The sequence below is a fragment of the Ailuropoda melanoleuca genome, chromosome 6 (assembly GCF_002007445.2).
Source record: "Ailuropoda melanoleuca isolate Jingjing chromosome 6, ASM200744v2, whole genome shotgun sequence".
Classification (NCBI taxonomy): Eukaryota; Metazoa; Chordata; class Mammalia; order Carnivora; family Ursidae; genus Ailuropoda; species Ailuropoda melanoleuca.
Window position 1 is genome coordinate 101,677,561 of NC_048223.1, and position 26,736 is coordinate 101,704,296.

General features: G+C 41.7%; 2 protein-coding genes and 1 non-coding gene across 12 annotated transcripts in view; all 3 read right to left on the reverse strand.

Annotated features, from left to right (window-relative positions):
* The window catches only part of CHUK (component of inhibitor of nuclear factor kappa B kinase complex), a 38,629-nt gene extending 38,400 nt beyond the window's left edge, over positions 1–229 (reverse strand). For all 3 annotated transcript variants that reach the window (XM_011231119.3, XM_011231120.3, XM_002924275.4), the window contains exon 1: positions 49–229. In XM_011231119.3, coding sequence (XP_011229421.3) covers positions 49–153 — 105 coding nt within the window. In that variant the 5' untranslated portion in view covers positions 154–229. The remainder of the gene's footprint in view (positions 1–48) is intronic.
* Positions 230–2,564: 2,335 nt separating this feature from the next.
* Positions 2,565–26,736, reverse strand: part of CWF19L1 (CWF19 like cell cycle control factor 1) — a 29,437-nt gene continuing 5,265 nt past the window's right edge. For 6 of the 8 annotated variants that reach the window (XM_002924274.4, XM_034663136.1, XM_034663135.1 and 3 more), the window contains exons 5-14: positions 24,607–24,821; positions 22,354–22,472; positions 17,141–17,225; positions 15,354–15,494; positions 14,109–14,223; positions 13,268–13,347; positions 7,800–8,009; positions 6,850–6,969; positions 6,314–6,411; positions 2,565–2,992 (exon numbers count right to left, since the gene is read on the reverse strand). In XM_002924274.4, the coding sequence (XP_002924320.2) occupies positions 2,848–2,992; positions 6,314–6,411; positions 6,850–6,969; positions 7,800–8,009; positions 13,268–13,347; positions 14,109–14,223; positions 15,354–15,494; positions 17,141–17,225; positions 22,354–22,472; positions 24,607–24,821 (1,328 nt within the window). In that variant the 3' untranslated portion in view covers positions 2,565–2,847. Of the gene's footprint in view, positions 2,993–6,313; positions 6,412–6,849; positions 6,970–7,799; positions 8,010–13,267; positions 13,348–14,108; positions 14,224–15,353; positions 15,495–17,140; positions 17,226–22,353; positions 22,473–23,136; positions 24,433–24,606; positions 24,822–26,736 lie in introns of those variants that run through there. The other 2 variants (XM_011231116.3, XM_011231118.3) reach the window with 2 other exon arrangements.
* Positions 7,173–7,320, reverse strand: LOC117802867. Its single transcript, XR_004626381.1, has one exon. It is a non-coding gene; the product is annotated as a small nucleolar RNA SNORA12 (small nucleolar RNA).

The window sequence follows — 26,736 nt, forward strand, 5'->3', positions numbered from 1 at the left end:
ACGCTCTGACAAACACCCACCGCCGCTCCCTCTCGCGCCCCACCTCACCCGATGCTGGTACAGGCAGACGTTCCCAAAGCCGCCGGTGCCCAGCCGCTCCCGCATCTCCCAGGGCCCGCCCGCGCCCGGCCGCAGCCCCGGGGGCCGCTCCATGGGGCGGGAGGGCAGGCGGCCTCAGGTTCCGCCACTGTTCCCAGGCCGGTTCCGGGCCGCCGAGGCTCGCGCGTCTTTCTTCTCGCGAGATGCAGGCGTCACTTCCGGTAACTGCCGCTGGAAAAGCCCTACCCCAGCTTTTACAGGGGGCACGCAGGATCCTAACCAGCGAAAGGATTGGGAAGAGTGGAACTCGCCTTCCGTTCGCTAAGTCCCTTGGGCATTTTCCTGCTGGAGAGAACCCACATGTTTTCCCAGGCTTCAAAACTATAAACTCTCCATTCCTTTCAAGTCATCGTCTCCACCCTGTCTACATTTCATCTTTCTTAAGACCTCTGCCATCTGTCCTCCAACTCCACCACCCGCTGAACTGGCACTGGCAAAAGCCACCAATGATTCAAATATCGCGGAATCGAAAAACTAGAAAGACTCCTGCGCTACCAGGTCTACTGATGCATTAAATTTTGCAGTCTTTTTTTTTTTTTTTAATGATTAATCATCTTCCATAAAGTCAGGCTCGGCTCTTTTGCTTGACTTCTTGTACCCTGTTCCAGGATCTCCCCTGTAATCACAAAAGACTCAAGGATGTGACGCTGTTGCGAAGTAAAGAATATTCCTCCTGATTTAGGGAGCTTTCCCCTAAATGCCTCGTGGAGCTTGCAGTCCGGTGGTCTTCCATTTATAGGTTTGCCAGTGCAGTAGTTCCTCATTGCGGGGATTGTTTCTGATGCCTGATGCAGGGCTGCAGAGGAAGCTTCAGGAATGCTGTCGGTGCAACAAGAAGGGCTTCCGAGTGGCGGATAGCCTTAGCATGGAAGAACGAGCTTCCATTTTCACTTTGAGTTGATCATATGCCTCAGCCTCACAGAACCTGGGGATCTAGTCAGTCACTCTGGGTGTAAAAATCCCTGAGGCATCCAATTCTCTGAAGAAATGTTATCAGTTGCATTAAGTGGTCATTTGAACCCCCTTTGAGATCACGTGTGCTCGGACCATTGTTTGCACTGCCCCACCTGTGGTATCTCAATAGTTAAATTCCAACTAACACTTTGTGCCCCACACGCAGATGGAACATGCTGAGATGCCTAAAGGTAGATACAGCATGTGCACCACAGCAGTGTTCCTGGCTGCTCTGAAAGCATTGAATTAACTTCTGGCAGAGCACATGCGTCTATTGATTCGGAATCCCTGAATGGTGCAACCAGAATGTTGAGCACTGCATGTACAAGCCATGTCATGGTGTTGGGCCTCAGTAATGCGTGGTAGCAGATTCTGGATTTCCACATGTGCTTAGTTAAGACGGAGCTGGAGTTGGAGGTGATGGCAAATGATACCTCCCAAACACATCTGAGAGTTGGACAGACTGCACAGATGATTGTGGTACTGACTGCCCCTAACAGTATAAAGCCTTTTGTCTGCTAGGTGTACCGCATAGCTAGCACCGGAGTGTGTCTGAGCTCCACGGGGAAGGGGTGGGGCAAATTCTTGTAACACTCACTTGGAAGAGCTAGGGAGGGATGCTGAGGACCTGAGGGTACTGATGAGTGGGCTGACCCTAAAGTGGCCATCTTTGCAGGAACCAGGTTGTTTCTCATAGTTCACTCTTTGAACATTCCCATTCTCAGATGCTGCATAGCTTGGTTTTAAATCCCAGGATCGTCAACCTCAGGTTTCACGATCTTCAAGTTTGAGAGAGTGTTTTCTTCACGTATAAAATGGAAGCAATAATACCTCATAGACAATTTGTGCCATTAAGTGCCCAATATAAACGAACAATTATTTTTCTTTTGGCTTCCAATATACAGCATTCTCCTATGATCTCTCCCTCTCTCTTTTCCATGTACTTGTAGATCACTCTATTTCCAAGGACTCCTTAAATATTGATTCTTCTTAGGCTTCATCTTCAGATTAGGACTGTATTCATCCTTATTTTCATCCATTCTCCTAACTTCAGCTATGGCCTATACCCTGATGATCCCCAAAGCGCTATCACCAACCCAGGTCTCCATGAGTTTAGAACTACCCAACAGCATACTACAACTATCCTAAGCAGAACTCATCTTCCTTCTCTTAAAATCTGCCCCTTCTCTTCCCAATTAGACTGTAAACTCCGGGATAACTGGAACCATGTCGTGACATGGCCATACTCCTGGAGTCTAGAAAAACGCCTGGCACACAGGAGTTAAGTATTTGCTAAAGGGCTGAAAGAGCTCTTTTATACCAGTAAGATGAATGCTATAAAAGAAAAATGGCAAAGGCCTTAGGTCCCTTCTCCACCCTAGATTGTTCAGGGAGAAGCCACCTGTGAGATCCTGGAGTAACAGCTGGGTCCAAAGCTCTGGACCCTGTTACACACACACACACAACTTCATTTAATGGTATAGGGAATATGAACATGAGGTACTTCCCAACCATGGAAAAGCATCTGGATTTTATTTGATGGTTTAATGTTTTTGAAAATGTTGATTAACATAAGCTGTACTCGGAGCGGGATGACAGACATGCTTATTTTAACAGGAATTTCATCCTAGAAATATTTCCAAAAAATACTCTATCTTAGGCCTCTTGCTGCAGGCAGGTTCCATGGGAATGCACAAAAAAGAGGCAGAGAAACAGTCCCCATGGGAGACTGTAGTTTCTTTAAAAAACAGGCTACTACTTCCTGTCAAGTTCATGAAGTGCCTTTCCCTTTGCTTAATCATCCAGAGTGAAGTCAAAGGGCTCAAAGTCTTTCCGGAAGCGGCGAGCCAGCATCTCCTCCTCTTCCTTGCTGACCTGACATTGCCTCCAGTCAGACTTGTCAGGAATATTAAGGATGGCTTCACTGGCCAGTACCTCCCTGCAGAAAAAAGTAAAAATGGACAGTATCAGCCTGAAGCACCCTCTTCTCTCTATTCCACTCCAGCTAGAGAGCTCTCCTCAGCATCACCTGAAGAAGGTTTGCCAATTCTTCTGACTTTGTTCATACCATTTTCTCTTGCCCAGAGCGTCATCTCCACCATTCTATCAGAATCATATTCAAGTTAAGTGACCAGCTCAGGTCCTACCTCTTTCCTAAACCTTCAAACCCTATTTATTTTTATTTCTCTCTTGAACAACTGGAACTACTGGTACTTACAGAACCAACACTGACACAGTACAAAGACGGTGGGCCCTGGTGTTAGAAAGATCAGAGGCTTGGGGTGCCTGGGCGGTTCAGTCAGTTAAGCGTGCAACTCTTGGTTTTGGCTCAGGTCATGATCTCAGGGTTGTGAGATTGAGCCCTGGTCAGGCTCCACATTCAGTGGGGAGTCTGCTTGAGATTCTCTCTCCCTCTCCCTCTGCCCCTCCCCCTGCCCACACACCTGCATGCTCTCTCTCTAAAATGAATAAATAAAACCTTTAAAAATGAAAGATCAGAGGCTTAATTCCATCCCTAGTTCAACACTTGTTGTCTCTGACTTGAATATTACTTCATCGCTAAGTGTTGATTTCCTCACCTATGAAATGCAGTAAGGGTTTTGTGAGGTATGGAGATAACACAATCCAAGCACCAAACCAGCTATGAATACTATGAATACACCTTGCCTTAAACTCTAGTTTTGTCATCCCAATTAGACCAGGACTTTGCTGAGGGCCTGGTGCAGATCAGGCCTAGTATCACACACCACTGACTTTCTGCATCTCCTAGAGTAGACTCAGGCCTACACAGGCACAACAGCACAGGCTCAATGTCAACAAAGTAACTTATCTTGGTTCTCAGGACTAAAAAATACACACTGACACACACGCTCACATACGGGCTACCTTCTAATTGTCGCTGCTTTACATTTTTATTTATTTTTACACTCATTTTGATATATTAGAAATAACTCTACTTGGAACACCTGGCTGGCTCAGTCGGTAGACTATGCAACTCTTGATCTCGGGGTTGTGAGCTTGAGCCCCACGTTGGGTGTAGAGATTACTTAAAAAAATAAAATCTTTTTTTTTTTTTTTTAGATTTTATTTATTTATTCGACAGAGATAGAGACAGCCAGAGAGAGAGGGAATACAAGCAGGGGGAGTGAGAGGAAGAAGCAGGCTCGTAGCGGAAGAGCCTGATGTGGGGCTCGATCCCACAATGCCGGGATCACGCCCTGAGCCGAAGGCAGACGCTTAACCGCTGTGCCACCCAGGCGCCCCCCCCTTTTTTTTTAAGAAGAACTCTATTTGTGCATCTATATGGTTCATTTTCCACTTTGAACTACAATAAATAGAAGAGTTGAAAACAAATCACATGAGTTTTCTAAAAGTAAAAGGATCTGAGCTCAAGTTCTACCTCCCGGGGCAAGCCTTGAGTCTATTTCTTCATCTATAAAATGAAAACAGAACCACCTTTCTTGTACAGTGGGGGAAAAATATCTTTTCAAGTATTTTGTTAACTATAAAATGCTATGTAACTGTATATTAGTATTTTGAAAAACAGTCAACGTTGAAAATACAACAGACTATTATGAGCACAAAGCCATTCAGAGAACCTCTCCTGTGGGCTCATGTGCCTCTGTGTGGATCTACAATTGTGTGCCTAAGTCATCAGTGTCCACATCTGCATCTGTTGCTAAGGCAACAACAAAAAGACGATAATGTCAGATGTTTGAAGTCCCTAATCACACCTATTCTCACTTATCAATTATGTTTTTGAAAATGCAGACAACCGTATTTCCTGGACTTATCCAATGGTAGCATCTCTTGGGGGTTTCCCAAATTAGTCCAAGAGGGGTTCAAAGTTGACTCAAAGCTCAGTTCTAACCAGGAAAAAAAAAACAACAACTGCGAATCAGACACCAGCATTAGATAATCTGTTCCGCACATCTTCTACTGCCCTCCCTCCATACTCTATTTCTTCTTGCCAGCAACTTCCTATCTTCAGTCTGACCAGCTGATAACACTCCCTATATAGTTTTACAATCATGTTCTGTCTGATATGAGGAGCATAAACGAAGCCTCATCTAGGCCTAAGGACATTACACAATAATAAGGTTATTACAATATACCTGGGTCTGAACCTACCACGTGTGCTCATGGACAAGCTATCTAACCCCTCTAGAGCCATGCCGTCCACTAACAGGAGCCACTGGCCAGATCTAGCTATTTAAATTTTAATTCTAGGGGCGCCTGGGTGGCTGTCGGTTAAGCATCTGCCTTCAGCTCAGGTCATGATCCCAGGGTCCTGGGACTGAGTCCCGCATCGGGCTCCTTGCTCAGCAGGAGCCTGCTTCTATCTCTGCCTGCTGCTCCCCCTGCTTGTGCTCTCTCTCTTGATCTAATAAATAAATTAAATAAATAAATTTTAATCCTAATTAAAATGAAATTAAAAATTTAGTTTCTCAGTCATATTAGCCACATTTCAAGAGCTCAGGAGCCACATGTGGCTAGTGATTACTGTATAGGACAATGCAGATTTATAGAACATTTTCAACACCATGGCAAGTTCTACGGGGCACGGCTCTGGAGCCTCACTTACCACTTCAGTAAACTGGGATGACAGTACCTATCTTACAGAATTGGGAAGATTAAACGAAGCGATGCATGTAAAGCTCTTGGCACAGTGCCTGGCACAGAGCATATGCTCAATGAATGGTAGCACTTCACTCCTTTGGGATAGAAGGCCCACACCCTAATATTTGCTCTCTAAATCTCTCTCAGGCCCTTTGCTTTTTTTTTTTTTGAAGATTTTATTTATTTATTCGACAGAGATAGAGACAGCCAGCGAGAGAGGGAACACAAGCAGGGGGAGTGGGAGAGGAAGAAGCAGGCTCATAGCAGAGGAGCCCGATGTGGGGCTCGATCCCAGAACGCCGGGATTACGCCCTGAGCCGAAGGCAGACGCTCAACCGCTGTGCCACCCAGGCGCCCCTGTGTCAACCTTTTCTTGAAGCCTTCCACAAAACAGAAATAAGTTCTCCCTTTTCTGAATTTCTGAAGTCCACTATTCCTCCAAACTTTTTTATGGTACTTTTCACATTCTGCATTACATTACTGTCACATTTGCAAATATCTGACTTGTCCTAAGACTATAGGTTCCTTGGGGCAAAGACTGTTTCCTACTTGGCTTTTTATTCAATTGTCTATGCAGCTCACTAATCTGTTCATAGTAGTCCTAATAAAAATACATTTAAAATAAGAAAAATATACAAACCTTCCAAACTGTAAAGGAAAATTCTTTTTAATTCTATGGAAAAGCTTCTCTCCCGTGTCAAGTTCAACATAAAAATATGCTGCTCCTGGCTGTGTAATCTAAAGCAAACAGAGTTGTATGAGGACATATCATAATGCTTTAAAAATCTAAAACCTAGCTCATCTCTTATAAACATTTATTTGGCAAAGAATTCAGTCTAGAAGTACAAGAAAAAGAATGTGAGCAGTACAGATGCCAAGCCAGTTAATGGAATACAGTTTAAAAAACCAAACTACCAGATATTACAAAGACCCTCCCAGTAGCACCCATCCTAGGACATTTCTCATTTTTTGCTCTTCCCAGGAATGCACTGAGGCATTGCTGTCATGTCATCCTCATCTCCAGTCCAATCAGTAACCCCATGCTCTAGAGGTCCAAACTGTCCACCTGCCTATTCAACATTTTTGGGATGCCTTGATATGACCTCAGGCTCCACACGTCAGAAACCACATTTTACTTCTCATCCTTTACTTTACATCCTTCCCCTCCTGCTTCACCTGCTTGATGTCAGAGTGCTCTGGGATTTCCAGCAGCTCCATCTGCTGCTGCTCTGCCTGGGTGATGAAGGCATCTTTGATGTCATCTGTAGTGCAGCAGCTGAGTGGCACAGGAATGACCTGAGGGGTGGCGGGGGAGAGGCAGACAGATCAGAGAAATTCTTTGTACAGGTCCCCGAGAGGTCATGCCTCCTGCACAGTCCCTGAGAAGTAGCAAATCCATCACAGGGGTGGAGAAATGCCCCTCAGCAGAGATTCTCCTCAGGCCAGCCAGGCTTGTGTCAGCCTGTCTGTAAGGACTTAAACTTACGAGACAGCTTGCCAAGTGTGGGAGCCGATGCCTGATGCAGGAAAGGCTAGAGAGAGATCTCTCTGTCATCAAGCCCTTGCCAGCTCCTATGTAATATATGTGGCAGAGTCAGACCCATTTGAAAATTTAACAAATGTGCCAAAAAGAAAACCACCACAACTATAAACCAATTATCCATAAACAACCCCCAAATTTCTGAGCTGACAGCTCCATCAAGGCTCTGAAACTACTTCTCACCTCTAAGACTTCACTCATGCTGGTGAAATTATACCCACGCACATAAATACCCACTCTCTTCCACCTCTACCTATCAAGGCCCAAATCTTCCTTGAAACCTTCCTCAAGTACCCTTTCCTTTTCTAAAGAAGGCCCTTACTAACTGTGCTGGCCCATTCCTACTGACCATGCACTTCCCTGTGAAATCTCTGGATTTATCACTGGAGACTCTTTAACCTTTTAAATGAACATTATTCAAACATTAATATGAAAATGTGTATTAAGTATTTGAAATATTAAAATTTTAAATATTTAATTTTAGATTGGACTTATATATTTAACTATCAATTGATGTTATTTAAATCCTTGTCAATCTCCAGGTCCCCACAGGGTCCTTCCAAGTTCCTGGGTGGAGACCACCTACCTGTAGCTGGAGGTGATGGCTCTTATAATTTCTCTCAAACAGAACACACCGTTTCCCCCGACTTTTAAAGAACCGCCTCAGTGTCACCTTATACTTCTCCACCTCTTCTACCACCTCTGCTGAAAGCTCCACCACTGACTGGTAGTGGCCAATGGGCAGGATGAGGACATGGTCATCAGATAAGCCTCCTTTGGCCAGGGCAAGGTAGCACTACAGAGGAAACACATGGAATCAAGACATCAATGCCGCATGCATGATTCTTCAGGGAGAAAAGCCTACACAAAGAGTGAGCATGAGGGAGTGGACAAGGTGCTCGAGAGGCTATGAGCAGAAATTCTCCGGCTTTAGAAAAACTTATTTTAGAGGTTATAATGAGAACCTGGTGAAGAGTAAAATTAGACGCAACAAATTTCTATCCAACTATCAAATGAACTGGAAGCAAATGAATGGCATACCATCAGGCTTCTGGCTTCAGGCATGCCGAAGCTGAAGGAGACGGGAATAGCAAATAGTGGGTTCTTCCCTTCCAGGCTCCAAACTTGAACACAATTTTTCAGTTATTATTGCCTTCAGTCACAGAAAGATACCACTTGATTTCAAAATGACCACTTTCCCTATGACAACATCCAATCCCACATCCCACTCCTAAGTACACCCTCTGGACTCACAAAAAAGGCATCGATGTCATGATTAGCATCCAGCGTCCCTACAGCCTTAAGCTGCTGCCTAACCTATACAAAATGAAAGCAAACATAACCTAATGGGACGGAAGGAAACTCAGACACATCCAAAGCAGAAAACTACGGCTCCCAACAGTGGATGTCAGCAGCTAAGCAGAAACTAAAAATATTTCTGTCAAAATCAAAACATGCAAAACTGCGCTACACTCAGACACTCTTTGAAGGGAAAACACCCTGAGTAGAGAAATGGCCAGTGAATATCACCAAAGGCAAATGAAGGTACTAGAGCTTTAGAAAAAGCAATCCAATATTTCCTTTTAGTGTCATGAGTTCAAAGTTAAGACTGAAGGAAGGAGTCATTTATCATTAACACTGAGACAATCCAACAGAATGACAGAAGAGGTATCCGAAACAAACTAAAGCATGGTCATCCTTGATTTACTTGGCATAGAGGACAGAACACATCTACAAACTTCATCTTCCAGATGACTGAAGCTCATCAAAACCTCATAAGCACTAAAATATTTTCCTAATTTTTACAGTAACAATTTTTGATTGTATGTTTTAAAAGATTACTTTTGAGGGGCGCCTGGGTGGCGCAGTTGTTAAGCGTCTGCCTTCGGCTCAGGGCATGATCCCAGCGTTCTGGGATCGAGCCCCGTATCAGGCTCCTCTGGTAGAAGCCTGCTTCTTCCTCTCCCACTCCCCCTGCTTGTGTTCCCTCTCTCGCTGGCTGTCTCTCTATGTCAAATTAATAAATAAAATCTTTAAAAAATAAATAAATAAATAAATAAATAAAAATAAAAGATAACTTTTGAAGCCTGAGTCTTCTAATCTTTTCTTTATGTCAAAGGGTCACTGCCATAAACATCAGTTTTTATATTGTACTGTGCAGTGAAGCTATTGAAGGTTTCTAGTTCGGGCTCAAGAGTACCCATCACCCCCAGTGCAGTACCTCCCAGTTCTTGTGAGCCGTTTCACACTTGTCCAATCTCCTCCCCTTCCTTTCAATTTCTCACCTTCTGTTCCATACTTGAATTATCTCTAAAAATGTATAAATAGACCTGAATGAATGTTTCTCCCATAAGGAAAACGCATGAATTTTGCAACAATTATTTTGGACTCTCAGTAGCCTTTCCCTCCTTTTACCAGTTTGTGGCCATGGGCCAATAATATAGTTCCATGTAGATCCCTTGGGGAAGGCATGGCAAAGACAGAGAAAGCCAAAACAAAAAAAAGTAGTGAGAGGAGATCAAGAGGAATGGTTGCAGGGAAGGGAATCTAAACCTTCTGCCAGATGCCCAAAGGTCTCAGAGATTCCCAAGAGGTTTCTGCCAGACAAAGGACAATGTAGGCAAGTGCAGACTTGAGTACCAGGTAGACGCTAGGCTAAAATTTTCACGTGGCCTGCTACTTGGGGTGCTGGACCAGGCTACAAACAAGACTGGAGATATTTTTTGCCCCTGTAGCTTTAGGCCTAGATGAGAAGGAAACAGGTTTCCTTGATCATCCCCTAGTCTCAAACCCTGGGCTAGATAACCCTGGGCAATTAAAAGGTGAATGGAAAGGAAAGGTCATTTCTCCCTGAGGCCTAGAGCAGCCCTGAGCTAAGTCAACTGTTCCAAATCTGTCTTCCCCTGTGTGCCATTTTGAACTACTGAAGCTTCCCAAACAGAAGGCAATCCAAAGCCTGCCTACCATACAAGCTGTGTGGGAGAGAAGAATGGCATAAACTAATCCAAAGACGAAAACAAGGTCTAAGAGAGATAATCCAAAAAGGGCATTCCTGTAAAACCAAAAAATTTTCAAGTTTGCTCTTCTTCCTACAGAAGAGTTCATCCATAGACTCCACGGCCCAATTAGGTCCCAGGCCTTGACCCCTAGTGCTCCCCTTAGAGATAGGAGTGTGCCAATAATCAAGACATAAAATTAAATGTATAAGACTGGGACTCTTCAGTCTGAAACTATAAAGGCAGAGAGGGGTGTGACTTAAAAAGGATACAATGATGAAACTGAGACTCTGGTCAGTCTATAGAAGGCCATAATAAAGGGCCCTCAGAATGTGAGGGTAAGTTGAGGAAATGCTCACCCTCAGAAACCAAAATTAGAATAAACCAATGAAAAAGAGATGAAAGTTATCTATTTACAGAAGCACTACACACTGAGAAACGGGTCTATAAATATTTCCATCAAAAGCCACGGGAAATAGCCGCTTCTAGTCACGGGTGACTAGGGTACAACTGTAACCCTGAAAATTAAACTTTCTTCACTCTAAGTGAATGCAAAAGAAGGATAACGGTCTATATAGATGCCAGGAAAATGAGGGTCAAAGACCAGTATTATTCAATACCTAAACAAGTCCTGTCCAGGGAAAAGTATCTGGAGAAGTCTGAAATGGGACAACTTTACTGTGAGACATACACAATTCATCAGTATTCCACAGCCTGAATAAAATCATCCCCAGGATCATCCAGTTCTTTGAGTCAGTGCTTACCAAGCAACCTTTTAATTATTATCTTGGGTTCCCAGTTACCCACACTAAGACTATCGATATGGGTATTCCTGTCCTGGGATGCATTACTAAGCAAAACTGAGAATTTAACACTTCAGTCTTTTATATAATTATTTAGTATGACTCTGTTCCCAGCATTAAATAATTATAGATAAAAATTAATAAATTCAGGTTTCTGAATCCGAAGATAGAAAAAAAGAATATCATCAGTTTTCACCCAATATGAGTATATAGGCAACAGAGGACTCCCTTTTTAGGACAAAGAAAATCCTTTCTTAAATAGTGAGTAATTAATGAAAGCAACTCATCACCGCTAGTTTGTACAGACTAAAGAAGGTTAAGAAGTATATGAAGGCATCACCCCAGGCAATACACCAATTTGTCAGAGAGGGAGGAAGGGAGGGGGCAATCTTGTGAAATCGGCACAAGAAAACCACAGGAGAATTGCAATAATCAAAAACACAGACAATAACAAATGTGGGAAATGTGGGAAAATAGGAACCCTCATACATTGTTGGTGGGGATATAAGATGGTACAGCCATAGGGTGCCTGGGTGGCTCAGGTAGTTAAGCATGTGCCTTCAGCTCGGGTCCTGATCTCAGAGTCCTGGGATCGAGCCCTGCATCCGGTTTCTCCCTCTGCCTCTCACCCCTTCTCATGCTTGCTCTCTCTCGCTTTCTCTCTCAAATAAATAATTAAAATCTTTGAAAGAAAGAAAAAAAAGATGGTACAGCCATTTTGGAAAATAGTTTGGCAGTTTCTTAAAAAATTAAATATAAATAAACAAATCATAAAATGGGCAGAAGATATGAACAGACACTTTTCCAATGATGACATACAAATGGCTAACAGACACATGAAAAAATGTTCAAAATCATTAGCCATCAGGGAAATTCAAATCAAAACCACACTGAGATACCACCTTACGCCAGTTAGAATGGCAAAGATAGACAAGGCAAGAAACAACAATTGTTGGAGAGGATGTGGAGAAAGGGGATCCCTCCTACATTGTTGGTGGGAATGCAAGTTGGTACAGCCACTCTGGAAAACAGTGTGGAGGTCCCTTAAAAAGTTAAAAATTGAACTACCCTATGACCCAGCCATTGCACTACTGGGTGTTTACCCCAAAGATACAGACGTAGTAAAGAGAAGGGCCATATGCACCCCAATGTTCATAGCTGCATTGTCCACAATAGCCAAATCATGGAAGGAGCCGAGATGCCCTTCAACAGATGACTGGATTAAGAAGCTGTGGTCCATATATACAATGGAATATTACTCAGCTATCAGAAAGAACGAATTCTCAACATTTGCTGCAACATGGATGGCACTGGAGGAGATAATGCTAAGTGAAATAAGTCAAGCAGAGAAAGACAATTATCATATGATTTCTCTCAATCTATGGAACATAAGAACTAGGAAGATCAGTAGGGGAAGAAAGGGATAAAGAAAGGGGGCGTAATCAGAAGGGGGAATGAAGCATGAGAGGCTATGGACTCTGAGAAACAAACTGAGGGCTTTAGAGGGGAGGGGGGTGGGGGAATGGGATAGGCTGGTGATGGGTAGTGAGGAGGGCACGTGTTGCATGGTGCACTGGGTGTTATACGCAACTAATGAAGCATCGAACTTTACATTGGAAACCAGGGATGTACTGTATGGACTAACATAATATAATAAAAAAACATTAAAAAAAATTAAATATAAATTTACCAGCAATTCCATTCCTAGTTATCTATCCGAAAGAAATGAAAACATATGTCTACACAAAGACATGCATGCAAATGTTCGTAGCATTATTCCTAACAGCCACAGAGTGGAAACAACCCGAAAGCCCATCAACTGATAAATACACAGAATATATAAAAGGAACAATAAAAAGGAACAAAGTACCGATACACGCTACAACATGGAGCAGCCTCACGCGTATCATGCTGAATAAAAACAGCCAGACACAAAGACCACATACTGTACGACTCCATTTATATGGAATGTGCAGAAAAGGCAAACCTATGGAGACAGGAGGTAGACTAGTGGTTGCCCGGGGCTGAGGATGGGACTGGGGAGTCACTGTAAATGGGCACAAGTGAAGCACATATTCCGAAACCACGCTATGTGATGGTGGCACAACTTGGTAAGCTGACTACAAACCGGTGAATTGCACACTTTATTAAAGTGGGTAAATTTTATGAAATGTAAATTAAAACTTCAATAAGTTAATAAAAGACAAACAAATAAGGGTGTGCTTCTCTGTAAAAGGTCCATGGAAGTAACTCACATGTGTGCCGATGTTGACCACCAAATGCTTTTCCACTTCAGGGCTGGCAAGGCAAAACCAGCAGGGGCCTGGAGGCTGAGCTGCATACGGAAGAAAGCAGATGTTACTACGGTCCAAGCACTCCAGCATATATCCAGTCACCCTACAGAACTCAGCCTTGTCTGATCTTCACATGTCACGAAGATTGGTATACAGCACTGCCACAAAGGGCTGACCCTACTGTGCTTCTACTGTGTCCCCCACTCCCCATCACCATTATCAATGAAACTGACCCCTATGAGAAAAGCTCTGAATTTGCAACCAATTCACAGGTGGATAACCGCAAGTGGATGGCCACACACTGACTAAAGTAGCATCTAATTGGCAACAAGCTGCAATGGAAGAACACTGAACTGGATGTCGGGGTCTCAATTCTAGCCCCAGCTATGCCGCTAGCCAGCCAGGTGACTCTGGGTAATAAGTTTACCCCACCAAGGTCCGCTTCTTCAACTCTGAAACAAGGGGGTGGAGAAAGTGGATTTCATGAAATAACCTTAAATTCCTTCCTTTTTACCAGTTTGATTATTCTATTATTTTATGAACCTCATTGGTTTTGTAGAGTCTTTACCTCATATGTTTTACAGACACGAGGGAAAAAAGGAGTTTCTCCATAGTTCTTTCAGGAATAACCTCAGATACCCTCAAAATCAGGCCATCTCAGTATTATTTTATTTTTTGTCTTAACAACCCATTGTATAGTTTTCCTCTTCCCAAAGAGGCTCCTTCAGCAATGCCATGTCCCACACAAGACCGGAAGTAAGTTACTGCTCACACAGGAGACCTCAGGAACCAGGGTACTTACGAGGTTTGCGAGGCTGCTTTGGGTGAGGAGAAGACTTGCTGTCTCTGCCTGTAGATGAACGCTTCCTTCCCTGCTTTTCATTTAAATCAAAGAAAAACTGACAGGCTGATTCTTCCTGGAATAGCCAAAGGCAGAAGAGAAAATGTAATTAAACTAATCTTTAGACAAGGAGCCAACCATTCACATACAAGGGAACATTCCTGCCATGTCGTATCTGTCTTTCCTCCCAGTCCTTTGTGTCTATTCTAGATAAGAAAAATATCTTCCTAATCCTGATGCCCGGACTCTCAGTCATACTACTCAACACTTACTCAAAATACCAGCAATCCATCTTTTTGTAAAAGCAAGTTAAAATACAAGTTATGGAGTGATTCTTGCCTAAAACAGAATAATAAGAACCCACCCAAATGCCTTTTCCTTTCTCTCTCAGTAGGGCCTCAGTGTAGTCCCACAATTTCACAGGTCAAACAAGTCTAACTGAACTTTAATTAAAAAGATGAGGAGGCTGTTCAAGAAGAAAAAAAGTCTGAGAAAGCAAACCATGCATATTAGTACGGGAACCTGATATTCCTTGTTTTAATGAGGGAAAAATTAGTTTCAGAAAAGTCTGCTACTAAGAAATTTCCTCGAAGTGAGTCTTATTTACTTGCTAACACTCGTTATAAAATCACAAATAACGTTGCTACCAAACAGTTGGATCCTTGCCTTGAAAGTTAAAAATAGGGGTGCCTGGGTGGCTCAGTCAGTTGAACATCTTCTTGATTTAGGCTCAGGTCATGATCTCAGGGTCCTGGGATCGAGGCCCACCAGGCTCTGAGCTCAGTGGAAAGTCTGCTTGAGATTCCCACTCTCCCTCTCCTTCCGCCCCTCCCCCCACGCATTTTCTCTCTCTCTCTCTCTCTCTCAATCTCTCTAAAATAAAGAAATAAATCTTAAAAGAAAAGTTAAAAATACTCAACTTTAGACAAAGAAACACTTAACATGTGTAACTCCTACACATGAACCAAATTTAGACAAAGAAAGACTTAAAATATGAAACTGTTAACCTCAAACTACAATAAAAAAACACTGAGCTTACTTGAAATCTGTGAAGGCTTTCTAAACACTATCGTGATTTCCCAAGGGAAAAAAAAAATTTAGATTCCAGGGATTAAACTGGTCTTATGAACGAAATTATAACCAGGAACAGTATACGTGTAATGGGCAATCCAGCCCAGAAAATGCCGCCTCTTAAACAGAACACACCTCAGGGGCAGGAGTTTGCTTTCCCATGGACGCTTCCTTCCCAGATTTTCTGTAAGGGTTTTCAGTAACATCTGGAGGCTGTTTGACCAGTTCTGCTGCATCCATTAGTTTCATGGGAACTATACTGAATGCATAAAGATACTGTGGAGAAAAAAACAAACAAACATAACATTAGGGGAAATCCTGTTTATCCAAATGTAATCAACATTTATTATTCACAGAAGCTTAGAAACTGAGTAAAAGAGCAGCCAGCTATTGGCCTGTTTATGGCTCAGAGTATACACAGTGAATCAAATATCCATTTAGTGATCTCTGTAGAGGCTATAACCTAGGGCTGATCAAGTCACAAGCAACGAATCAAAGCCCTAGCCTTTACAAAAATTAGCTTTTACACAAAACAGTCACTATGAGGCCCAGGCGAGACTTGTTCCATAACCCTCGAAGGCAAACTGTTTCTATCTCTAGTCCTTTATATTTGTGTACTTTGTCAACAGAATTGTGGCACTGTCATTCTTTTTTTCTTATGAAAACTAAAATGGACACCTTAATGTCTCCCTTTGATATTATACAACTTCTGCTGGTATGCTGATGAGTTTTCTCAGGGACTAGTAGCAAAGAAGTAAATATTCATACACATTTCTAGACTCTGACACTAACGGCACAGATACTGACAACTTTAGATGAGATATGAATAGATATTTAACCTCAGTACTGATCAGGGAAATGCAACTAATTAATAGTGATACACCATCTTTCATCCAACACATTGGCAAAGACTTTAATAAAAATCGGACACTACCCTGTAAGAATGTGGACAGGGAAAAAAAAAAAAACTCACACACTGTTGGTGGGGGTGTAAACTGGAACAAAATTTTGAGATGAACTTAATAATGCTTGCCAAAATACAAATGTCTGTACTTTTTGACTGTAGTATGAGTTGCACAGGGCTGAGGCTAACATGCCCCTGAGAGTAAAGCAATAGCAAAACATTGCCATAGTGAAAACTGTGAAAATACTGTGAGTGCTATAGAGTCCTGAAAGGGCAATTAAAAAAAAAAAAAGAATCACAAATCTAAACTTGCTAAGAACACACTGGGCTTAAAAGCTTAAGATATAATGGGAAAAAACGAAATACGTGTTTGCTTATCTTTCTATGCACATTGTTTATGACATATTACAGAATAACCTTCACATAATTCATCTGCCTATCCCTCCTTGCCTGAGTGTTCTGACTGTAGCTGTCTCAATCCACAACACCCTGCTTTTGACCTGCAGACTCAGAAATGCTCACAGGGAAGCGAGAAAAATAACATACTCTTCTGGTATATTCTTTCATTCACCTGCACTATTTTCCAGTACAAAGATGGATTCCAGGTATCTCATCTCCAAGATTTCCCAAAGCCAAGGAAGGGTTACGTAAATCCTACAAAGGCTATTATTGCTGTGAAACGAAGGTGCTAAAAGAAGCAAAGGATGAGTACCATCTGAGGGCGAACTCATGACTACCTACAAAGACAACCACATGGATATGGGAAGAAAGGAGTATCATTCATTTGAAATTCTGCCTTGGTTCCACTGGGCCTATTTTCCCAAACCCTTCTTTAAATTCTTCTACAAAGGACTCAAGGAAACCTGACCTTTCTCCACTATATCTTCACAAAGGAGTCACTGAAGGGCTGGGACCTTGCAACTGGAGAGAAGAAAGATCTGAATGCTAAACTGGCAAGAGAAACATTTATCAGGCAGACAATGAATATTAACCCACAACCAAATACTCGAATCTTTACCTTTTTCTTTTCTGGATTTCCAACATTCGCCAGAGCTATGAACCTGGTGACATGCTGTGCATTTTCCTGCAGAACGACGTGGTTTCTATAATACATTTAACAGACAACAGGTCACCAAAAAACTTAAATTTTGATTGACAACTATGAAATATGTAGACTCCGTGGGATCATGAGAGAGCACAGATCCTAAGTCCATCACCACCAGTAACACAGTCTCAGATGTCACCTGTAAATCCAGTAGGATAATCATCCCTACTTCACAGGGATATTGTTAGGAAAAAATGAGATTAATATCTGAAAAGCACAAAAACTCCAACATTTGGTTGTAAAAGAGTTGTAAAGTTGGCAAAATGATAATAATTGCTGAAGTTGGGTGATGGGTACAGGAGGGTTCACTATACTATTCTTTTTTTGTGTGTAATAAAAAGCTATAATAAGGGATACAATAGGGTGGCTCAGTCAATTAAGTGTCGGACTCTTGATTTCAGCTCAGGTCATGATCGCTGGGCATGGAGCCTGCTTAAGATTCTCCCTCTCCCTCCCTTCACCCCTGGCCCCTTGAACGTTTTCCCTTCTCAAAAAAAAAAAAAAAGCAATATAATGAAAACCAAATAGAAATAAGTTTTAATAGGAAAAATGTATGCTTCAAATAGTAATTTATAGTATGATTTCATTTTTCTAGGAAAAATATAAAAATACATGAGTGTCTATATTTCACAGAAAAAAATATAACTGAATACACCAAAACACTTTTTTGAGCTTTTCTATGTTTTACAAGTATTCTACATTGAGTAACTATTATTTATAATTATAATAAAAAAGTTATGGTATTATATATATATTTTATTTTTAGTGAGTTAACTGTTAATACAGATATCAACCCTTAGAGCTCTTTCCTTTCCTCATGCTACAGAAATTTCCTGAGTCTGTCACAATATACAATTTTATTTTAAAAGTCTAGCATAATACCATTGTATATAAACAAATACACAAATACTTCTTTTAAATTCACATTACTAAAAGGAAATATGCCAAAATACAGTTTGTCTGCTATAACTTGTTTCTTTAAGAAGGGAAATACGGGCCCCTGGGAGGCTCAGTCTGTTCAGTGTCTGCCTTCAGCTCAGGTCATGATCCTGGAGTCCTGGGATGGAGTCCCTCATCAGGCTCCCTGCTCAGCAGGGAGTCTGCTCCTCCCTCTGCCCCTCACCCTTGCTCGTGAAACCTCTCTCTCACGCTCTCTCTCTCTCAACTAAATAAATAAAATCTTAAAAAAAAAATAAATAAAGATAGGAAATACATTCATAGTTGGTAAATGGGACTGATGTCAGTATAAGGTGAAAGTCACGCTGTTTCATACGCAACTTTTAAAATGATTGAAACAAGTTTACTCATAATTAAATAGATGCTTTAGCAGTACATGAAGACATTAAGGAAAAACAGCTGAATGTCCTGCAGAAGTGTCTTTCTTTACTTTTACTGAAAGTAGTGACTACGACAGCAGCCTCAAGAACTGCTAATACTTCCCACTGTTAGGCTACCTAGGTGTGGCAGGCAAAATAATAACTCCCCAAAGATGTCCACGTCCTAATCCCCATAACCCGTGAATGTCAGCTTATACAGCAAAGGGGAATAAGGTGACAGATGGAATTAATCAGTTGCTAATCAAGTGCCCTTAAGATAGGGAGATGATCCTGGATTACCTGGGTAGACCTGACATGATTCACAAAAGTCAGAGAGAAAACACAAGCCCACCTCAAGAAGCAAGAAATATTACAAATAAACAACCTAACTTTACACCTAAAGGAGCTGGAAAAAGAACAAACAAAACCCCAAACCAGAAGGAAGGAAATAAGATTAGAGCAGAAATAAATAAAATACACACACACACACACACACAAAAGGGAACAGATCCAGTAATTCCACTAATGGCTATTCACCCAAAGAATACGAAACACTAATTTGAAAAGATATATGCACTTATATGTTTACTGCAGCATTATTTACAAGAGTCAAAATATGGAAGCAGCCCAAGTGTCCACTGATAAATGAATGGATGAAGAAAATGTGGTGTATGTATACAATGGAGTATTATTTAACCATTAAAAAGAATGAAACCTTGCCATTTGCAACAACCTGGGTGGAGCTAGAGAATACAACGCTAAGTGAAATAAGTCAGCCAGAGAAGACAAATACCGAATGATTTCACTCATATGTTGGAATTTAGGAAACAAACAAACAAAAAAAACTGAAGAGCAAAAAAAAAGAGAGAGAGAGTGAGAGACTCTTACCTATAAAGAACAAACTGGCAGTTGCCAGAGGGGATGTGGGTGGGGGGATGGGTAAAATAGATGGTGGGGATTAAGAGGACACACTGCAATGGGCACCGGGTGATGTACAGAACTGCTGAATCACTATATTGTACACCTGAAACTAATATAACACTGTTTGTTAATTTTACTGGAATTAAAACAAAAAGGTGAAAGAGGGAAGCAGAAAAGTCAGAGGGAAAAGTGAGTTCAGAAGAAGTTAGAGTGGCAAGATTCAAGCAGAATTACTGGCTTTGAGATGGGACAAGGGGACCATGAGCCATGGAACATAGCTGACCTCTAGAAACTTTAAAAGGCAAGAAAATAGATTCTCCCCTAGAGCCTCCAGAAATGAACATAACCTGGCCAACACTTTGATTTTAGACCAGTGAGACTCATGTCAAACTTCTGACCTACAGAACTGAGGTAATAAATGGGATTGTTTTAAGCGATAAAGTTGGTGGTAATTTGTACAGTAGCGACAGAAAACTACTGCAGGAGAGCTGCAAGTGCCCTCCAAGAGCCGTGACGAGGTTTCCCTCATTTATTTTAAAATAAAAATGACCAAGGGCTGCCTGGGTGGCTCAGTCGTTAAGCATCTGCCTTCGGCTCAGGGCGTGATCCCAGCGTTCTGGGATCGAGCCACATCAGGCTCCTCCGCTAGGAGCCTGCTTCTTCCTCTCCCACTCCCCCTGCTTGTGTTCCCTCTCTCGCTGGCTGTCTCTCTGTCAAATAAATAAATAAAATCTTTAAAAAAAATAAAATAAAATAAAATAAAATAAAATAAAATAAAATAAAATAAAATAAAAATGACTGATGAAGGATGCTACCCCTGAATGGTGGGTTTTGTTTTTTTTTTAAGATGTATTTATTTATTTAAGACAGAGAGAGAGACAGCACAAGAGCACACGAGTGGGGGGAGGGACAGAGGAAGACAATCTCAAGCAGACTCCCCACTGAGCATGGAGCCTGACGTGGGGCTCGATCCCAGGACCCATGAGATCACCTGACCTGAGCCGAAATCACGAGTCAGGCACTTAACCAACTGAACCACCCAAGCGCCCTTGAACAGTGTTTTTAATGATAAACTGCTCTTCAAAGGAAGCAAAACACTTAAAATAATATAATATAGGAAAGTAAAGCATGGACTGACTATAATTTTAGGTGCAAATGTTGGTGGAAATTTACCTATGTTAGTATTTTTATTATGCTGGTTATGGTTTTTTGTTACAGTTCTGGTTGAAAAGCTGCACAGATTTCTTCGTTGTTGTTTTTTAACAGCTTTATTAAGATCTAATTCAAATACTATACAATTCACCCACCTAAAGTATACAATTCAACAGCTTTTAGCATATTCACAGAACTGTGCAACCATTACCACAATTTAATTTTAGAACATTTTTATCACCAGAAAAAGAAACTCTGTACCTATTAGCAGTCACTCCCCATTTCCCCTCCAACTTAGTCCCTTCCATATCTCCAAGTATTTGCCTATTCTGGACACTTTGTATAAATGGAAATCATGTGATATGTGTGGTCATTTGCACCTGGCTTCTTTGATTTAGCATAGTGTTTTAAGTTCCATCCATGTAGCATTTATCAGTACTCCATTCCTTTTTCTTGAATAACATTCCAAAGTATAGATATATCACTTTTTCTTTACCCGAGCATCAGATGATGGGCATTCGGGTTGTTTCCACTTTTTTCTATTATGAATAATGCTGTTCTGATCATTTGTGTACAAGTTTTTGCATGAGTCAATGTTTTCACTTCACTGGAACACGACTGGAATTGCTGGGTCAGACAGTATCTCTGTATTTAACCTTTGTGAGGAACTGCCAACAGTTCTGCAAAGTTTCTGCACCATTTTACATGACCACCAGCAACACATGAGGGTTCTGATTCCTCCACATCCTCACCAACACTTATTATTTGCGTTTTTGATTGTAGCCATCTTAGTGGGTGTCAAAGTGGAATCTCACTGTGGGCTGGACTTGGATTACCCTAATCGCTAACGGCACGAGCATCTTTTCATGTGCCTATTGTCCACTGGTAGTATGCTCTTCGGGGAAATGGGTGTTCGGAACCTTAAAAGCTGGAAAGGTTAAAAAAAAAAGTTGGATGGGTTTTGAGAGGTTTGTTCCCATAACCTGTTTTTAGTACATGGTTTTAGAGAACAATATGCTTTTCTAGAATGCATATATGAAAATATAAGAGAAAAAGCTGTATTATTTATGATTATATCTTAGGCTTTGGAATTATGGAGGAAGAACAGGTTTGTTGAGGTTTTTGGGGGTTTTCTTGCTCGCCTGTATTTTTTGAACTTTCAACAACACTTTTTGTAAAAAAAAAAAAAAAGAGAGAGAGACGTTTTTATAGATTATTTTAGAAATTATCCATGCTTTTCACCAGTGAAGATAATTCAGAGTTAACTTAATTCTATCACTTATAAAACACTGGTTTTATTGTCTCTGCAAGACATACTTTAAAAACCCCACCCTCAAACTAAGATAAAAGGGAAAAAAAATTGATACAAGTTCTTGAGTTTCAAGTTGAAATACTTCTGAAGTGATTAGGCTGAGACATGAGTTTTCAAGACTACACAAGGAGTACTGGTTTGACCTGATCGAAATAGGACATACTGTGTTACATGAAGCTGGGAGAATTAAACAGTAGTATTCCTCCAGACCTGCACACCTTTAAGAGGCTGTATACCATCCAATCCCTTGTATTTCAAATTAGGAAATAAACTGAGAAGAGCTGAATAATTTCAGAGCCACTCACTTCAGTGCCTGAGTAACCAAAAGGAATGAAGATGTAACGTGGCTAAGATGAACAAGAGAAGTTCACACAGAAGATCCAGGGCAAATCTTTAAAAAGCCAAAATAATGCAGTGCTACTTACCGATAAGGAAGCCTCTCATAATAGGTCTTTTCCAAAGCGGCAAAATGGTATCTTGGTTTCAAGTCTGTGACCAGACTGGAGACCAAAGCAGAGCCACATTTTTTGGTGTCCACTTCTCCCTAGTAAACAGAAATTCAGTCATCACAGTGGACCTAGAGGTTATCAAGAAATGCAGGCAAACAACGAGACACTTTAAATTTGAAATGTGTATGTTGATACAAAGGTAGGCACTAGGATTTGGATAGTGAATTGCAGACTTGTGGCAATCAGAGATATCTCAAACACGTAAGAGAAACAGCTGCTAGAAGCCAGGCAGTAAAAAGTAAGGTAAGACCTCCATACTAATATCCAAAACAGGATTTATTACGATCTTTTTTGGAAAGTGATCTCTCTCGCCGGAGCCCACAGACTATGCTTCTATAATTCGCTTTGCTGTGTACCTGTAGTCCCGACAATGCAGTCAGAGCCAATGCAGAAAATAAAAATTAAAAGCTAGCTTTCAGGGCCCCTGGGATCCACAGATTTTTCCGACTATTTGGAATGGAATATTCAAGGACTTCGTGACATAAGCATGGAATCCTTTATTTTGCTTCGGTCAAGGAAGGTGTGGTTTGTGGAAGGATGCAACCACGCCCTTGTTAAAGTTTGTAACATGGAGTCTGTCACAAATATTAGGCTTATTCCCACACATCCCTAGCCTTCATTAACAACAAATTACGCCATCTCTCATCCATATTATTTACAAACTTAAGAGAAGGTATTAGCTGGAAATAAAGAAATTACCAAAATTAGTTTTCCACTAAATAAAGCAAGAATTTCTTCCTTAGGTCCTAGGCTCGCTTCCTTCAGGTTTCTGCTGAAGTGCAGGGAATCAGCCTCAAGATGAGTTGTAGTGTCTCAGACACTGGTAAACAATATTGTTTCCTCCCCTATGAAGATGTAGTTGATGAATTTGAATCAAAATCCTTTTGTTAGCACCCAAAATGAAGGGTCCTCATTTTTCTCATCCTCCCTCACAGGACAATACATGTGTCTTTCTCCCTTCCACTGGCAACTTGGACCTCCTTCTCTGCATCTTCCCTAGCTCCGCCATATCTTCCCTAGCTTTGCCGTATGTTCTCACTGCAGTCAGCACTGCCGCTTGAATTCTAGGTGAAGAATAGCCATGGATTTATAGAAGGGGAAGAGAGTACTGTCTCTTTTCAACATCCCCCCGACAATGCCTGGCATCTTGGCCTTTTTGGCCACAGACACACTGTGCTGAAGTTGGCAGAAGACCTTTTTCTGAATCATTACTGAGAACTCTGCAACTATTAAGTGATATTCGTCTCTAAATGCATTCTTATGTTTCCCTTCACTGAAACTCAGCTGATGCCTTCTGCCCTCAAAAACAACCCTTCTAGATCTTCCTTAGGCTTATTTCCACCAATGTGAAAGCTGTCATTCACCAGCCTCGTTTATATCCTCTTCTAGATCGCTTAAAAAAATATTATGATGAAATGCAATGGTGAGCTCCAAGGTATCCCAACAGTAGCTTTCACATTAGAGAAATACCAAGTTTTCAACATCTCATTTCCCATCTTTAGATCACTATCTCTCATCCCATAATAATTTCATAAAAAAATATTTTGAAAGCCAAATGCTACAATGTGAAATGGAAGGTAAGAGAAATACAACTGCAGAGCTGCCACTAGCTGTAAATCTTTTCACTAAAAATTAGTGAACCCTCAAAACATATTAAGAGGAAGCCTGAAAGAAGGCACTAGAAGCAGAGAATATAATTTAAAGAATCATTCATTTATAATTAAGATTTCACCGATCTCATCTGTGAATTGTGCTTTCATAAGATCAACTAGTTTCAAAGTTTTTGCTTTGGTCAGTTGATATAGAGTTTTAAGTATCCTGAAATAATTAGCAAAAAATTTCTACTGAAAGGTACTAAGAGCTGAAATACTCAAGATAAAGAAAAAAAGGGGGACACCTGGGTGGCTCAGTTGGTTAAGTGTCTCCCTTCAGCTCAGGACATGATTCCATCATCTGGGATCGAGCACCGCACAGGGCTCCCTGCTCAACGGGAACTCTGCTTCTCCCTCTGCCCCTCCCCCTGCTCATGCTCTCTCTCTCACTCTGCTCTCTCACTCTCTCTCTTCAAATAAATAAATAAAATCTTTAAAAAAAAAAAAAAGAGCAAAAGCCCAAATGAAGCCAGTGCAATTTGCTTATAGAAATTCCAACTGAACAAGCACTACTCACAGAAGAATTCCCAAAGTTCCCCACATACTTGGGCCATGGGGATGTGAGCAAGATATCAACACCCTTAAACTGGGCTGTTGAACACAGCATTGTCCTCAGGGAAGACACATCCTTGGGACTAAAACTGTAACCTGGGACCGGCTCGTTTAAGGACTCTGTCCCACTGAGGTACACAACCTGCAGCCCCGAGCTCCCGGTGAAGATGCCTTTACGACCTGGGTTCAGAGAAAAACAGACAAGTTTTAGTCACAACTGCAGAATGAAATATTATCATGGTGATGAATCTCTCTCCCCATGCCATGAGTGCCCTACCTCCCCGCCAGTCAGCACGTCTGAACGAGCACAGACTCTTCTAGAGCCCCTCTTCTGGCTGCAGGGTCTCATTGGTGGATAGCTACAACCAGGCGTCCTGTTCAGGGACAGCAGCCCCTACGTGCAGGCTGCTGGAACCCACGGGCTAGTCTGTTCACCTGCGGTGCCTTATGAATGAAAAAAGCCGGGAAACACCGACTAAGAAAAAGCCTTCCTGCCTTCTAGAGGAGATTCTACATGGATTAAAAGAACCCAGACACCTGGACCCAGAGAGAAGCAGTGAGAAAAATGAACAGCAGTTCTGAGGAAAATACAGTCCAGAATGCATAGGCTCTTCACGCAGGCAGCAGCTTCCAACGGAAGGAAGACCAGTGGAAACAGCAACTGGGAAACACTAGAGACTCTCCTCTCCTTTAACTTTTTTATTTTATTTTATTTTTTTAAAGATTTTTTATTATTTATTTGACAGAGACAGCCAGCGAGAGAGGGAACACAGGCAGGGGAGGGGGAGAGGAAAGAGCAGGCTCCCAGCGGAGGAGCCTGATGTGGGGCTCGATCCCAGAACTCCCAGCTGGGATCACGCCCTGAGCTGAAGGCAGACGCTTAACGACTGCACCACCCAGGCGCCCCTCTCCTTTAACTTTATTCCTGGCATGGGCCCTTGACCCCGTTTCTTCCAGCTGGTTTCAAGACCTTGCTCCATCAACTTTCACTTTCCTTTCACACAATGAATCTCTTCTTCTCAGCTGGCTCTTTTCCCTCAGAGAACAGAGTACTAAACATACTAAGAAACATACTAATTAATAAAGGACCATGCCAATTAACACACATATGAACTGATACAGGAACACACACACCAAAAAAGAAACCTAAGAAAGGAACACACACACTAACTGAAAAAGAAACTTCCTTCTCTTCTGTTTCTAATTTCTCAAAAGAGCAGTCCCTGCTTTCTAAGTGCTTTACCTCTTCGTTCCGGAACCCACCGCACTCTGGTTTCCCTCTCCCACCATTAAAGGTCATGAATCATGCTTTAACTGCCAGTGGTCTCTCCTGGTCTCTGAAACCAGTCTCTCTTCATTTAGAGTCTACGAACTTGCTATCTTTACCTCTCCCAACACTGCTCTAATCACTTGCAGCTCTCTCTGCCTACCACCTAGATGAAGATATATGCCCCCACCAGAGTGGTGATTTCCTTCACATTCTATTTCCTCCAAAACAATTTGACTCTGAAACTCTAGAAAGTTCACTTCCAACTATATGTTGGACGTTCTGCCAACACTTCAAGCTCACTATCACGTTCATTGTTTGCTCCTCCTACTGGGCCTCAAAAAGTATCTTTCACAGAAATAACCCAAACACCTCAGCGCTCTTTCCACTCCTGGCACTAAATTCATATGGCAAAACGGCTGCCGTAAATATCTACAGCCACGATCTTAATCCAAATCCAGTAACTACTGTAAGAATAGCCACGAGTCAGGCCTATGTTAGGATCTACAGCAAAAGGATTTCAAAATGTGTATCTCGAAACAGTAGTTAAAAACAACAAACAAAAATCTGTCCCTCGATTTTTTTGCCTAAAGGAGCCCCATGTGATTGAAGCAAGATGAGATAAGATTGCTTACATAAGGGCCACAGCCAGATGCAGAGAATAAAGGCCAAGACGGACTATGGTGGGGAAGGATGGGGAGGACATAGACAGCAAAGGAACTGTAGAAGCTTTCTAGAGAAGTAAGAGACCAAGAAAGAGGAAATGTGATGAACACTGGAGTCGTTTTAGACAAAAATATGTCGAATGATCCAAGAACCCACAGGATG